At 34.9% G+C, this 15,754-nt stretch overlaps 1 protein-coding gene across 1 annotated transcript in view; it reads right to left on the reverse strand.

Annotated features, from left to right (window-relative positions):
• Positions 1–15,754, reverse strand: part of KYNU (kynureninase) — a 90,571-nt gene that overhangs the window by 4,927 nt on the left and 69,890 nt on the right. The window contains exons 11-12 of the mRNA XM_081142517.1: positions 4,059–4,111; positions 2,146–2,231 (exon numbers count right to left, since the gene is read on the reverse strand). Of these exons, the coding sequence (XP_080998643.1) occupies positions 2,146–2,231; positions 4,059–4,111 (139 nt within the window). The remainder of the gene's footprint in view (positions 1–2,145; positions 2,232–4,058; positions 4,112–15,754) is intronic.

Consider the following 15,754-nt stretch of genomic DNA (forward strand, 5'->3'; position numbering starts at 1 on the left):
AAACAGATAGAGTGGCATCTGTCTCCCAGCCCACCAGGTCTCAGGGACTATGTCTGCAGCCTGGGAGGAGGTCAGCTGCACGTGGGAGCTGGTGTCTTTGTTTCAGAAGGTATCTGAGATCCCAGGAAAAGAACACAGTCATCTCCCCTTACGGTTTCAGTTGCCCTCCGTCAACCGAGGTCTGGAAATATTAAATACAAAGTTCCAGAAAGAAACAATTCATAAGTTTTAAATCGTGTGCCGTTCTGGGCAGGGTGATGAAAATCTCCTGCACCCCTGCTCCATCTCGCCCAGGACGTGAAGCGCCGCCCTTTGCCCAGTGTCTCCCGCCGTGTGCCCGGCCGCTTAGGCCCCGTGGTGGTTACCAGAGGAGCTGTCTAGTGCGGCAGTGCTTCTATTCGAGTCTTACTTACTTAACAATGGCCCCAAATGCCAAGAGTAGGATGCTGGCAATTTGAATATGCCAAAGAGAAGCTGTAAAGTTTGTCTTTTAAGTGAAAAGGTGAAAGTTCTCTGATTAATGAAAAAAGTCATATATTGAAGTTCCTCAACAGTGAATGACTTAAGTAAGGTATTTCTAAGAGGCTCCAGAGAAATACTTAGGTGATTAGAAGCTCCCAAGAAGTGTATATCCCTTTTCTCGTGGCTCTTGGGTCTCTTTGCTAGGTTTACCTTTAGATATTAAAGGAAGAGATAAATCAGTCTTCCAGTTCCAGCTAGGAATAAAAACGTGTCTAGGTGACTATACTACACTGGCAGGAAACTATTGGTAGTGAAAATAAGATTCTGACTCTTCCCATGGCAGAAAGGGTGAATACTGGAAGAGCCCATTGCAGAGAAAATATCGAAGTGGAGTGTCTAAAGAAAACTTCTAGATATGGCTGAGAAGTCACTTACAAAGTAAAAAAAAAAAAAAGAGGAAATGACTTTAAATACTAGTGTATTTAAATAGCGTAGCTCACCTTCTCCATGATATAAGCTGGCAAAGTAAGCAAAACATTTTGTTTTAAAATGTTTAACAGAAGTTTTTTCTCTGAATGTATATTATAAAAACAATTCAGATATCATTATCTAATTTCTAAGCAGACTCCCCCAAAACTGTGTCACTGACTGAAAAATGTAGTTACTGGGTTTATTTCAATTTAAAAACAAAAAATTAAAAAGTGAGAACAGCACAAGTTCCACCTAGTGGTGAAACTGAGTACCTGCTCTTTAGATTGGGATGAAATGAAATGAGCTGATTACCAGGATCTGGTGGTGAAGTTGTATAAAAATAGAGGAAATTGACACTGCCGCCCAGTGGCCAAAATAAGAAACTGCTATAAGTGTTCACAGATTCCTAGAATTTTAGGTTTAGAAGATTTTAGAAGTATTTATCCAGTCACTCCACAATAAGATTTCCTAAAATATAAACTAAATTGTCTTAGAAGACTTTAAAATTTTTTGAAAATAATCTTTTATTTGAATAGATATATATTTAAAATCTCCATTAGAAATATATATTTATACTTAAAGTATATTTTACTTTAATGGCATAGGACCCCCAGTTTTAACAAAAATTTCCCTACCTCATGAAACAACCTTACCTAATCTTTGTTTTACTCTAACTATTCATATATATGTATATTTTATTTTTCCTCCTTAAAGTTAGTCTTCCTCTAGCTTTGTTACATGGCACTTGGTCAGTTTATTGATTCACAGAACAAGAGACAGAGTCCCTCGTAATCACAGCATTGTCTGGCACACAGTTCTCTTTTCATAAATAAATGTCAAATGATTGACTTAACTGAGAATTAAGTATTGAATGTTTATTTTGTATAGAGACCAATAGAAGATTAAGTAACTCATTCAAGTTCATACAAATTCTAAGTGGAACTAAAAATACATCTCCCCGGTGTGTTCCATTTAACATTTATTAAGTGCCAATAATGTGCCAAGCATTCCGCTAGGGGCTGGGGGTCTGCATAAAGGGTAACAGTCCACATACAGTCACTGTCCTAAGGAAGACCACGTACCCTCCGCAAGTGTTCGTGCCCAGTGCATGTTTATAATCTTGCTGATCAAGCAGAGAAAGCACTGCAACATGGCACAGTCAGGTAAAGCAAAAGCTAAAGGTGTGGGAAGGCTGACGCATGGATCACTTACCTCTAAACTAGCGTGCAAGGAACAGACCAACAATATGGGAGGATTTGAAATTCGAAATCCATTGGCCCCAGGGATTAACTGCAATTCTGAAAGATTAATATCATGTCATTTTGATAGCTTGTATCTCAAAAAGTGTTCTTTATGGACTTTTTTCAATGACAGTAAAGTAGCAGGCAGAAAAAGAATATCATATAAAAGTTTTTATCCCTAAGATTTCTGAGATATTTAAGAGAAAATCTGTGGACCTAAAACACTGGCACATTTCCCCATCACCTGCGATGTCTGTCTCCCCTGCCCCCACCTTCTTAGCAGCCAACCGAACACTAGAGCCCTGAGACACAAGATAAAAACGCTCCCTTCTAGAAGCTTTTCTGGACCCAATTCTCTGACATTCCCAAGCCCGAATTCCTTGCTCTGCTCCATGCTTTGTTTTTCTATTATGAAACCATGTCAATGAGAGGAAATTACCAGGATTTAAATGGCTTGTAATCATAATGCTGCCCAAAGGCAAACATATGAAATGAAATGACCTATGACGCAGACTTTTAGTGCTAGTCACCTAAGTGGATTCTCTTAGGAAAAAAAAGGGGGGGGGGGGTTAAAAAAATAATCTTCCTAAATATGATATATTATGAATTAATACCAGGTATTATTCTAATTAGAATACATTAGATTGAATAGTAGAAAGTTAAACCCAATAGAGTTAAGATTGCTAGCTAGAGACCAAATTAAAAATAAGACTGACTAAAAAAACTTCAGAATATCCTGGGTATTTAGAGATTCATCTAATCCAGGATTAGGCGAACTATGTCCTGTGGGCTAAATGCGGCCCACCAGTTGTTTTTATAAATAAAGTCTTTTTTTTTTTTTTACACAGCTACACTCATTCATTTATATATGTCTACGACTACTTTAGCACTACCATAGAAGAGTCGAGTATTTCCCACAGAAACATAGACCAAAAAGCTTAAAATATCTCCTGTCTGGCCCTTCACAGGAAAACTGTCCCCTTATCTAATCCAATTCCCTCATTTACTGATAAGAAACCCAGCACAAAGAATTTAAATAACTGGACTAATAACTGACCTAATTATTTTAGCCACCAAGATAAAGTGCAGGTTTCCTGATTGGACTGAAAGGACCCATCTGGATGCTTTGCAACTTGGTTTTTGCAAATGTGAATTTGCTTAAAATACTCTGAGGTTTGGAAGCAATGTGAATGACCAGGTTTGTTTGGGTGGAACTCACAACATTTGGGCAGCTTTCTGTATTCCATGTGACCGAAGGACAGAGTCACTGAGGCAAAGAGGCAGGGCAGCCCCTGTGCCTGGTGCCCTTTCCTTTCTGCCTCCTGAGGTTTAACTGCTGCTGTTTAGTAAAGTGACAAAAGCTAGAGGACAAAAATATGGGAGAAAATGAGATAAAAATGAACATTTCTTCAATAACACTGTTGTTTACTACTGGGTTTGCACTTGTCTTACCCTCAGACCAAACCCTGAAATAGACATTATTGGCATTAAATATGTGAGAAGGGGAAAAAAAAAAGTAAGGTGATACAACTTGTGCAGCATCGCAAAATTGACACCAAAGTCCCTCTGGGTCTGACTCCAAGCCAAAAATCCCTCTTGTCCTTACTGCCTGATGTCTCAGGTACGGAGCAGCGATGAGATGTGAGCTCCTTCTGCTAGATTTCGCCTCCTCTTACTCCCTGCAAAGGGATAGGCTCAAAACCATGCTAAAGTCGTAGTCTAACACTCTGGAAATGTCACTTCTTATTTTAAAAATTCTCAGTGGCATTTTTAAAGTGTGCTCTCCATGAGGCATGTGCATTATTGCATATCATACAAAGATCGATGAAAATGAAAATAAAGTTAAAATAAAATGACTTGGGAAGTAAAATGGAGTACACTTACTGTTATCCATTTTAAATCTGGTGCTCAGTTCATGACCAAACCATCCCACTAACCTAAAATATAAATAACAGCGTTAGATATGTGGGTCTACAAAAATAACCACAATTAATATAGGAAGCTAGGGCCTACATATTGAAACCATCTGTGATATGAGTCATAAAATATTTAAGTATTTAAGTTCTATATGATATCCAAAATAATTAATACTTATAACCACATCAAGAATGTAGATAAAATCAGTTTATTCATATCACCAGTTATATTGTTTTTGTAAAAAGCTGCATTTAATGACCTTTTCCTCATTTAAAATAAAATAAAATGAACAAAAATGTTTAGTTTTTTTAAATTTTAAAACAAAGATAAAACTCAAAAAGGAAAAGCAATTGAAACAATATTTTCCAAAATAAGACCCCTAAAGAGAAGTGGTATAAAAAACTGTATATAATAGTTGAAAAATTTTAAATAATTTTCTAAAGAAATGGGTCACTTTCTTTTTTTTGTTTTTCATTTTTTGTTCTTTGTTAATCTTCACCCAAAGATATTTTTTCCATTGATTTTTAGACAGAGTGGGAGGGAGGGAGGGAGGGAGGGAGGGAGGGAGGGAGGGAGGGAGGGAGGGAGGGAGGGAGAGAGAGAGGCATCATGTGAGAGAGAAACATCGATTGGTGGCCTCCTGCATGCAGGGGACTGAACCTTGAACCTGCAACCCAAGTACTGCCCTGGACCAGGAATCGAAACTGCAGCCCTTTGGTGTACTGCTGACTCTTTAACCACTTAGTAACATGTCCAGGAAAACTTTCATATTTTAATAAAAATGTTAATTGGCCAGACATAAAATACAAAATATATAAGAAAATTATGTACATATGTATGTATGCTAATGCATATTTGATTGAAAAAATTACAAAATGGTTTAAAGAGAAATATGAAACTTGAGAAAGAGTAATACAATATTCCTGATAATCAATTCTCTAAATAAATTTTTAATTTTAAAAGACTAAAACAGGTGAATAAAGAAATAAAACAGTAGAAAATTAATAAAATAATACTCCATAAGATGGAAAATTACCCAGTAGGAATGCAGGAATAGGGATGATATTGCTTGACAACAGATGAGTTTAAAAATAAACTCACAGAAATCAGAAAGTAATTAGAAAAGAAAAACAAAGCACAAAGAAATAGAGAAGAATTTGGAAGGAATACAAGGAACTCAGGAAGCTAGAAGACATCAAGGGACAGAGGATAGCTGTGAGAAAAAATAAGCAGAAAGAAAAAGAAAAAAAAGATTTAAAATAGTTTGGGGGAGAAAATGATATATGTAATAATCGGACAAAAAAGTTCTATCATCACCAAAGTGAGCTTTCAAAGAAGAAAAGCAAAAATAAAAAGACAAACTTTTTGAAAAGATATAATTCAAGACAATTTTGAAGAAATAAAAACTGATATAAATCTACATACTGAAAAACAGAACATTGTCTGAGAGATTTGGGAGAATTAACCCAGAGTGATTAATTTTATTTGTAGCTTGTTAAAGTGAATGGATTTTAAGGATGCAACCACAAACAAACAAACAAACAAACAAACAAACAAACAGGAACAGTGGTTCCAAACAAAAAAGGGGAAGGCACAATAAGGAAAAAAATATCAGCTTGGCTTCATATTTATCTAACGTAACCATTTATTGACAGAGAATACTGTAGAGATACCTATATAATACTCAAAGAAGGAGAAAGAAAGCAGAAGGTACAAATATTGGATAAGCCCAACTCTATAAAGGTCACTGGTGTTGATCAAGCGAGAGTTCAGCTAATATTTTCCCCACGAATTCTTCTTGAAAATCTACCTGAGCGTGAACTTCAGTCAGTCAAGAGATGACCAGGGAAATTATGACAAAAAGATGTGTGGTGACGATTGAGTGCATTTAATCATAGAGCTAAGATCAAACAAATGTTGGGACGGAACATAATGAAAGAAAATGCTACATGATAAGGTAAAAATTAACAACAAAGGAGAGAAAGTAAAGTAATTTCATTGATCATCTATAATTTAAACTAGACAGATCAAGGAGTAGAAATATAATCAGATCTAAAAATACAGAGTAAACACCGGGAAAGTCAAAATTGACTAAATCATGGGGAAATGAGAGAAGAGACAGAAGGAGAGAAAACCTGCTAAATCTATTGCTGCTCATGACAGGGGACTAAGAGAAAAAGATAAAATTTTAAATAAAAACCTTGAATACTGGAAAAACTAACTAAAAGTAATAAACAAAAATAGCAAAACAAACCTCATGTTGGAAAACATTAAAAAGATCTAAAAATAGAAAATATGACATTAAATAACATTAAATTAAGACCAGACATAGCAGTTAAAGCAAATGTCAATGGGTTTAACTGATGTATTGCAGAAGAAAGCTATTGTACCAGAAATCAGAAACTGCTAAAATAAGTGATTCAGAAAGAAAAAAAAGAGTAAAAGGAAAAACACAAGTATAAGTGGAAAATGCAAAAGATAAATCAAGTGTAGATGCAATCTTTATATCAGACAAGATGGAATTCAGACCAAAAACAAATGAAATGATTTAAATAAGGACATTTTATAATGTTAATTAAGCTAATTCAAAATAAAGATAAAACAGTTATGAATTTCTAGACATTACAGAACAGAGCAGCAACATTTATAAAGCAGACGTTACAGAAGCTACAAAGAGAGATAGAAATATCTTGTTAGAAGCACTTTATTAACCTCTCTGATAGATCAAGTTGACAAAAATTCCAATTAAGAAGTTAAATCTAATTGATAAGTGTTTAATGCTTTACTCTAAAATAAAGAGCTTTTTTAGAAGTGCTCATAAAATATTAACTAAAACTACACACAAAAAAACTTAACATTTCCAAAGTAGGTATATTGCTGACTACATTCTTATTAGAATTCAGTAAAACTAGTAATTAATAACAAACTTAGAAAATCAAAAGACTCAATTACCTGAAAAATTAAAATAAAATTTGTCTCAAAGTACTCTTAGGATCAACCTGAATTGGTAGAATTTTTTAAAAAACAAAACACTATAGACAAATTTCTTTGGGATATTTCTAAAATAGGGCATAGAGAATAATTAATAACTTCAGATTTCAGATCAAGAAAAAAATTTTAAATGAAGCAAATTACTCAATAATAAGACCAAAGAAGTTTTAAAGAACATGAAAATAAACTGAAATAAACAGTAGTGTGCAATTAATAAAGATAAAAACTGAAATTAATGATTAGAAAACATAAATAATAGTTACACTGATACATAAAAAAATCAATTTTGGTGGAGGAGAGAGATATCAATTAAATGAGCTAACCCAAGACAGTATAGCTATAAAAATGAAATATTATGGGAAAGGATAATTAAAAATAGGGAAAAATAAGAAAATCATAAAAGATAGATTGCTAAAATCAATTTTAAAACCTAGATAAAATGGAAGTCTAAGAGACTATTTATCCAAACTAATTCAAAACGAGAAAAAAAATTAAACCAAGAGATTTTAATAGAATAAATGGAGAAACATCTCAAACACCTAAAACTTATATGAAAATATATTCTCATAGGGAAAGTCTACCAATTCTTTTCAGAGTAGATAATTCCAAAGCTATTTAAACTATTTCAGAGCATTAAAAAAAAAAAAAAAAAGGGAGCGGGGGATATGGGAGAGATTTCTGTTATTTTGGAAAGGATGTATTAGTGTCATACCAGGTTAGAATTACACAGATAAAGAAAAACACAAGCCTATCTGACTTAAGAATATTAATACAAAAATCATGAAAAAATATTCTAACAGCATATTAAACTAATAATGCATTAAGAAGAGTTCATTTAAGGAATACAAGAATGGCTCTATATTAGCAAATTTATTAATTATAATTAATTATACTAATAAAGCTAAAAAAAAGATCATAGAATCATCTCCGTAGGATTATCTCCAAAGATATTTTCAACATTCTGCAACTATTCTGAATTAAGAGAGAATCTAAACAAATTAATTATAGAAAAGTACTTATTGCAATGAAATATATCTTCGTCAACCTAAAAATCAAACTCAGACTTAATGGAGAAACACCAAAGGTGTTTTCATTAATATGAAGATTCTGCAGTTATAAAAATGGAAAACCAGAAGTAAATTATCACTACTTTCTCATTATGTAATTTTATACCTGGTAAGAGCAAAAAGATAATTTAGTAATCTGGTAGAAACTTTGAGAAATAATCATCTGAAATTTAAAATTACTCCAAATATATTACCAAGAAGTGTACCAGGTCAACATGAAGAAAGTGTTAAACACTCCTGAAGCTGAATAATAACAAAAAGACTTGCCTGATATTCAAAATCAAGAAAAATGTCAATTCTCCTCAAATTGATGTATAAATTTAATATGATCCCAATAAAAAATACTTTTTTCAAAATTTGGTGCTAGACAAGTTGATTCTAATATCAAATGGAAAAATATATCATACTAAGATCCCTAAAAAATAAGAACAATGAAATTGAATATTTCTACAAAATATTATTACATCAAATCTTCAGGTTGAAAACATTGTGGTATTGTGTTAACAAATCAATCACTATATAATTCATTGTATTAACAAAGCTAAAGGAAAGTTACAAGAGCATCTCAATAAACTAATGAATCATAAGAGAAAGTTTTATCAAGCAACAACCTATTTAAAAAAAAATCATTTACAACTTATGTCACAAGAGGTTAGTTAATCTTCCCAGTATGAAGATATCTAAAGATCAATAATGCAAAAATAACAACCCAATAAAATGACCAAAAGATGTGACTTGATCATTTAGAAAAGGAAAATGACTTTTAAAAGTTAAAAAGTAATGTAAGAAAAATACAAATTAAAACTACACTGAGATACTCCCAGTCACCACTTAGATTTGGCAAAAATTTAAAAGTCTGATTACGCAATCTATTGATTTTAACAGGGACAAAGAGTAACTCTCATGTATTATGGCAGGAGTAAAAGTCAGTGCAGCGCTCTGGAAAACAAATGAAAAATAGCTATAAATGTTACAAATACACATACCCTTTGACCTAGCAAACTCTCTTCCTGAAATTTACTCACCAGAGTTTGTACAAGTATGAAGTGAATGAATTATCACTGTAGTCATCGAATCCCTTTTATTTTTTATACTTGAAATCACTTCATTTTTTATATTTTATATTCTTTTTTATAATTTTATTTTTAATGACAATTTATATTCACTATTACTTTGTATTAGTTTCAAGTGTGCATCTCTTTTAGTAATAGTCTGAGATTGAAAAGAACCTAAAATTCGGTTTTAGAAATCATGGTAAATCTATATAATAAAATACCATTTGGTTGTTAGATTACAAAGTGAATGAGGGAAAAGGTTCTATGTTCTGAAAGGGAATGATTACAAGAGACATGAAAGCAAAAAAATAAAACTGTACACTAGAATGTATAGCATCTATTATGCATACGAATTACTTGCTTATTTTTTCTCCAAGTAGAATGCAAGCTCCTGGCATCAGAGACTTGTCTCAGTGTCTTGGAAGTGTTGTGATGTGGGTGATGTGATGTGTGGTGAATGGTCTGAGAGTATTGGTTAAGGCAACTGAAACAGCACGGGGATGGCCAGGAAGCCTCTGCCGAGGAAGCCGAGCAGAAGGGTGATTATTTTCACAAAAGAGAAAGGAAAGTGTTCCAGGTAGTCAAAGCAGCATGTGCAAAGGCCCAAAGCTAAAAAAGGGCAACGTTCTTTGGAAGCTAATGACTTTCCCGAGGTGGACTACTGCATGTTGTGTAATGGACGATCATGTCAACCAATTTAGATGTGGCCAATATGTATTGAAGAGGTGTTATCTGAAATATTTTTTTTAACATTTTAAAACTTGTTTTTCTTTTAACTTTTTCAAATCCCTCATTTAAACCTACAACAAACTGTGAAAGCTTAATTATCAAAGTTACAATTTTTTAATGGCTAGAGTACAAGTCACAACTTTCTCAAGCCTAAGGTGAGTTCATATAACATTTTGATCTCTGTCAGTGGGGAAAACTGAGAGAAAAAAACTTATGACACATTTTTTTATATGAGATGCTGAAATTTATCATAATGTACATCTATTTTGAAAAATATTAAGAATTAATTCAAAACAGTTATAACAAAATACTCGAAACTTATCTGGCAGTGAGTTATAAAAGCCATGTACCCGCAAACATTTCTGAACTTATATTGTGTAGAAGGAAGAGTTTAATTATTCTATTGAAACTAATCAGAACTTTTCTAAAATACATATTCACATATTGAAAGATGTATCAATTTATAAAAGAATTTGAATTAAGGCTGCATAGATTCCAACTAAAATAATCATTAATTTTATGAAATTTTACATAACAGTAATTAACATAATACTTTATCTGTATAGATATCCACTTTCACTTTTAAAAGCCTCAGGGCAAGCTTTATTTTAAAAGTTAACTTGCCAAATATTTCTACAGAGTTAACTTTGAGTACAAAGTCTATTTTAGAATTGCTTAATGTTTAGACTGATAGCTAAATGGTGGATTTTGAATCATCTGCAGGGGAAAAGTAGAGGAGATGGGATATAACTCAAAGTGGAGAAAATAGAAAAGGCAGTTCTTCAGTTCAGGCAAAAACATTTACTTGGCATTCCTCTAAATTCCACTCGGGCCTTTGAGTTTATTTCAAAGACCCATCAATGAATTTCCCATTGTTTGAAGTTGACATTCTACCTAAACTATACTATTTGTTACTAGTAAAATTTCCAATTCTGTATGATTTATTCCTATCCATCCCAAGTCTTGCTTTGAGGGGAATTGTTTTAGATCGTTTCATGTATATGCTCAAAAATCTATGATTATATTTCAGTAATCCTATATATCGTATTGCCAACCTTCACCTCCATAAACAAAAAATAATAATAAAAGAACAAAACAGAAAGAGAGGGGAAAAACCTACCTAGGGAGTAAGAAGGAATATCCTTCAGGTAAGTAAATGAATGAGCATCTAAGCTTACATTTAGCATATCTTTGTGCCTCCAGGGAACGTGAGAAAGTTTGGGGGTGTTAAGAGGTTACTCTGCTCTTCATCCAGTCACCAGTCGTGAAATAGAAAGCATTTGAAAACCTAGCAGATTTTCAGTTGTGTCCATTGATACTGTGAAGGATCATCACAGAGCAATTCTTTGTTTGGTCCTGAGCATTTGCATGATGTCCCTGATCTCTCTTATGCTTCCAACACTCGTATAGAATATGTGCCCTAGTGCCCCCACCTCCCTTTCCCACTCTCATTTTTCTTTTTATGCTATACTGTTTGACCTTAAATTAATTCTTGAGGGAAGTTGTTCCATCCTTGCTGCTTGACACGGTCCTTCAAGGAGGAGACCTCTGCACAGCCAGTGCTCCATGGGACTTGGTGTGTGGCATGTCCCTCTTCCCATGCTTGCTCCCCTCTCTAGCTCTGTGCCCTTACCCAAGTCACTGCACCAGGAAAGGGCGTTGCCCTAGCTGGGAACTTTTCCCTAGCAGGGGGTCAGAGGGGACTGGAAAAGACAATGATTCAGTAAAAGCCCCAAGGAGACAGGAAAATCTTGTGCACTTATGAGGAACTCAGGCTGTCAGCAGAGAGCTTAGGACTTGGGCCCATTACCCCAGGAAGCTCCCCACCGGGGGAAAGGCCTGGGCCCGGGCCCTGCTGACTGGGCGGCGCAGGGCCATCCACAGGGAGCCCACCAGTGAGTTCCCAGTGAGGAATGGATTACTGGGGGATGTTCATATTAATGGAAAACTCTGGGAACCCCACAAGGAAAGAGCAGACTAAGAAAGAGATTATTTCAACCTACACCTGAACCCTTATCATACACAGAATAATCATACACAGAATAATCAAACACAGAATAATCATACACAGGATATTACAGTGCGGACGGACTGCTGCAGGGAATGTCAGGGGAGAGACTGAGGCAGGTGCCAGACAGGCGGTCAGTCACCACAGCTAAAAACAATCATACACAAGCAACGTAGCCCTTACTTAGGACTCAATAACCTTCACATAAGAAAAGCTGGCTGAGTTATTCTCCTTTTAGCTATGTGGTAGAGCAAAAAAATAGCAACTTCAGAATATAAATAACAAACTAGAGATTAACCTGTAGAATAGCCTATAGAAATACAAACAATAGGTAAGACTAAAATTAACATACCTAAACAGATGTAAATTTTTTAGCAAAGGTCAGATAAGAAGGTATATTCATTAACTGTGGAAGGCCAAAACAGAAACCGGAACAAAGCATGATGTCATGGTGTTTAACCAGCAACAAAATCAAATAGCATAAATACAGTTGTAACAAGGCAATAAAGAGAGAAGATGATTATCCTGATGCTCTGAACCCTGTCTCCGTGTCCTTCATGCTTCACCGACGCCATCCACACCTTTGGGGACCCCTGGACCGCTGGGGCTGGACCCCGACAAATTCTGCTCATTTTAAAAATTAAGTTTACTAAATTTCTAGATGTACATTTAATATTCAACTTCATAATTATTTTCAAGTGATTTTTCCAGAATAAAGTATTAAATCTGATTAGAAAGCTGATGGTCCAGTTTAGGTCCTGCTCCTGCTACCTGTGTTATCTTGGTCACACATTTATTGCCAGGTTCCCCTGCCCTGAAAAGTTTATGGACTTAGGGACAACTACTGATATAATATTGTTTGGAAAAAATGTTTGGGGTAGTAAAATCTTTGAAGATATTAAGAATTTTTCTCATCATTTATGAATAGTTTCCTACAACTTCCTTCTCCACCGTGAATCAATAAATTTCATTGCTTCAGGGTCATTTGTTAACTGGAGAGCACTAAAGATAGTACTAAAACTCTTTATCTTTGAGTTCCAAAATGAGCTTCTGAACTTATAGCAGAGACAGTAATCTTTAAAAAGCAAGACTTCCAATTTGCAATAGACATACATTTTGGAATTCTAGTTGTCACATGTCTAATATAGCCCATAATGTTTATGCTGTAAACAGCAAAAGGAAAAGAGAATAGAAGAAACAATGAATCTAACCCATGGATAAAATCAAGTTTTCTCATGCTAATAAAGGAGAGCTTTAAAAATGGAAGAGAAAGATTGGATTCAGCTTCCTGCTACAGAGCTCAGCTGCACTCCCTTCCCTCAAGTAAGTTCTAGGGGATGGGAGTTGAGACGGTTGAGGGGTCAGTGGGAACTTGAGACATGTTTGGGAGCGCTTAATGATAAAAATTGCCTTGAGCCATGAACTCTAAGCCTCTTGAGGAAATCCAAAGGGGTTTGTATAGAACTCCTCTATGCCCACTTGTTGCCATAGTCTTCATGTAAAAATATTAGCCGAATGGACCTGAGATAGCACCACAATTTGCAATCTAGAGTCATACTAATCCAAGAAACACAAGAAAGTATTTTGAGATTCCTGTGCCCCCAGGGAAGGGAGTGGAAGTGACTGAGAAAATCATCATCCCTACTGGAGCTGGAAGGCTGGGATAAAGGGCAAGGGGTCATGGTAGCTCCACAGACATCTCAGAACATGCAGCAGCAGAGAGCAGAGGACCAAAGAGGTGCCGGGAACACTGTCACGGATTCCAGGAGATGGCTGTGAGCCTCTCCCTTACCTATGACTGAGTGCTCTATACATCCATCCCGGCACCCTAAGGACAAAGGACAAGAAAAGAACTCTGTATGGACAGAGCTTAAACTACGACTTTACTGAGAAAAATCACAAACATTACTAGGCTTACCTAGAAGTTACAAGACTGCATTTCCTGTATCAAATAAGTTGGTAGATAAAAATGAAGAAAGTAAAAGTATTTGCCCACCTAAGTTCATGGCCTGATGACATTTACATATAAAAAATTGCAACATGTCTTTTTCCCACTTCTTTATAATGTGATCAAAATAGAAGTTGGGAGAATATTTCAATGCCTTTTTTCTTATTTAGCAACTTTTCTTTCATTTTTGTGTATTTGCTAAAGCACCAGGTATTTGTCATTTCTGTTTGTGGAGTGGTATTAAAAATCCAAGAGTATGAGGTATGGTGATTGCTGGGTATATCTAATAAAAACATCAAAGACCTAGTGTGTGAATATAGAAGGAAATGATAGCTTATACTTGAATGTACTAATGACATGTTCATAACCAAATATGAAAGAAACTCATAACTCCATGAAGAGAAAAACATGTTATTTTTAGAGGGGAAAAACAAAACAAAACTAGAAACCAATTGTATAACAGAAGTCAAGGCATCTTTTTTTTATCTTTATTTACTGAATCTATAAAAGTACTTCAACTTTATATCTGAAAAAGTACAAATATGATATTATGATAGTTTTCAAGTTGTCTACCTCATTAGTTGATGATGATATGCTTCAATTGCATTTATTCACTAAAGGAATTATATTTTGCTATCCAACAGCTTAGCACAAAAGACACTGGAAGACCAGCTCTTGGACCAACCCCACTGGAGATTCTAATTGTTTACCAACTATTATCCTCCAGAATCACATCCATATGACCTGGATGGAAGTTATATAATTCCATAGAACATTTAAGAGTGGTCTAGCTAATTAAATGACAGTCTCATGCTAACAGGAAATCCAACTGAAAAGACATAGTTGAGCAAAGCTTTTGCACAGTGAACTGCTAAGGGGAAAAAGATGGAAGCTAAGACATATTTGCTGGGAAATGGACATGAAAGTTTCATGTCATCTCACTTAATCTTTGTGACTATATTCTGAGATGGGTATTATTTCTATCATTTTAGATTTGAGAAAAGTAAGGCTTACAGAGGTTGAGTGATTAGTGATTAGCCAAAGGTAAATAATTAATTAAGCCCATATCCTGCTCAGTAAGTAAGCAGGAACACTGACCCAAAATACAAAGCTGTGGTTGAGATGGCATCATCACAACGAAGCTGAAGAAAGGGGATCAAAGCCAATAAGTGAGTAGAACCTGAGATGCTCAGTCCCTGGAAGCAGAGTGGAAGAGCATAAGTTAAAAGTAAGCCTGCATAAAGTAAGGTGGTTTAATGGAAGTCAGAGGGAAGTTAAAGTAAACTTGATGACGGTTATTAGTGACACTACTTCTATAGCAGATGTTCCTAATTAAATTACCTTCCTTTTTGAGATTTATTAGAATTTTTCTATATTTCATTCATTAATTCTTCAGAAACAGTTAATGAGATACTGAGCTTGAAGCTAGAGATAGAGACAGTACAGTGAGCTAAAAATGAAATGGTCCCTGTCCACATGGTGTGGCTAGGGGTACAAATTTATTAAACAAATATTAATCCAACAAACGAGTGGGCTAGTACCTCCAGTCCTTGCCTCCTGGTGCTCATGCCTTTGAGTAACCTTTTTTCTATTATCTGTGGGTGGGACCTGGGACTCTTCATCAAGAAGCAGGAATTCAGGGGACATAGCGAGGTAGAAAAACTGAGAGAAGGAAAGTGGACTCAGACCTAAGTGTCTGATATTGAGCAGCAGCCAAGGAAGACAGAGTTGTTGACACATTCTATTAGGAGTGAAACATTGAATGAATTTATACCCTGAAAGAAATGAAACCAGACTCAGGAAGATGAGGTTTCAGTTTCATCAACATGAATATTGAATTTATTCAAAGAAGAAAAGTAGACTAA

Source organism: Miniopterus schreibersii, assembly GCF_964146895.1.
Source record: "Miniopterus schreibersii genome assembly, chromosome: 7".
Lineage (NCBI taxonomy): Eukaryota > Metazoa > Chordata > Mammalia > Chiroptera > Miniopteridae > Miniopterus > Miniopterus schreibersii.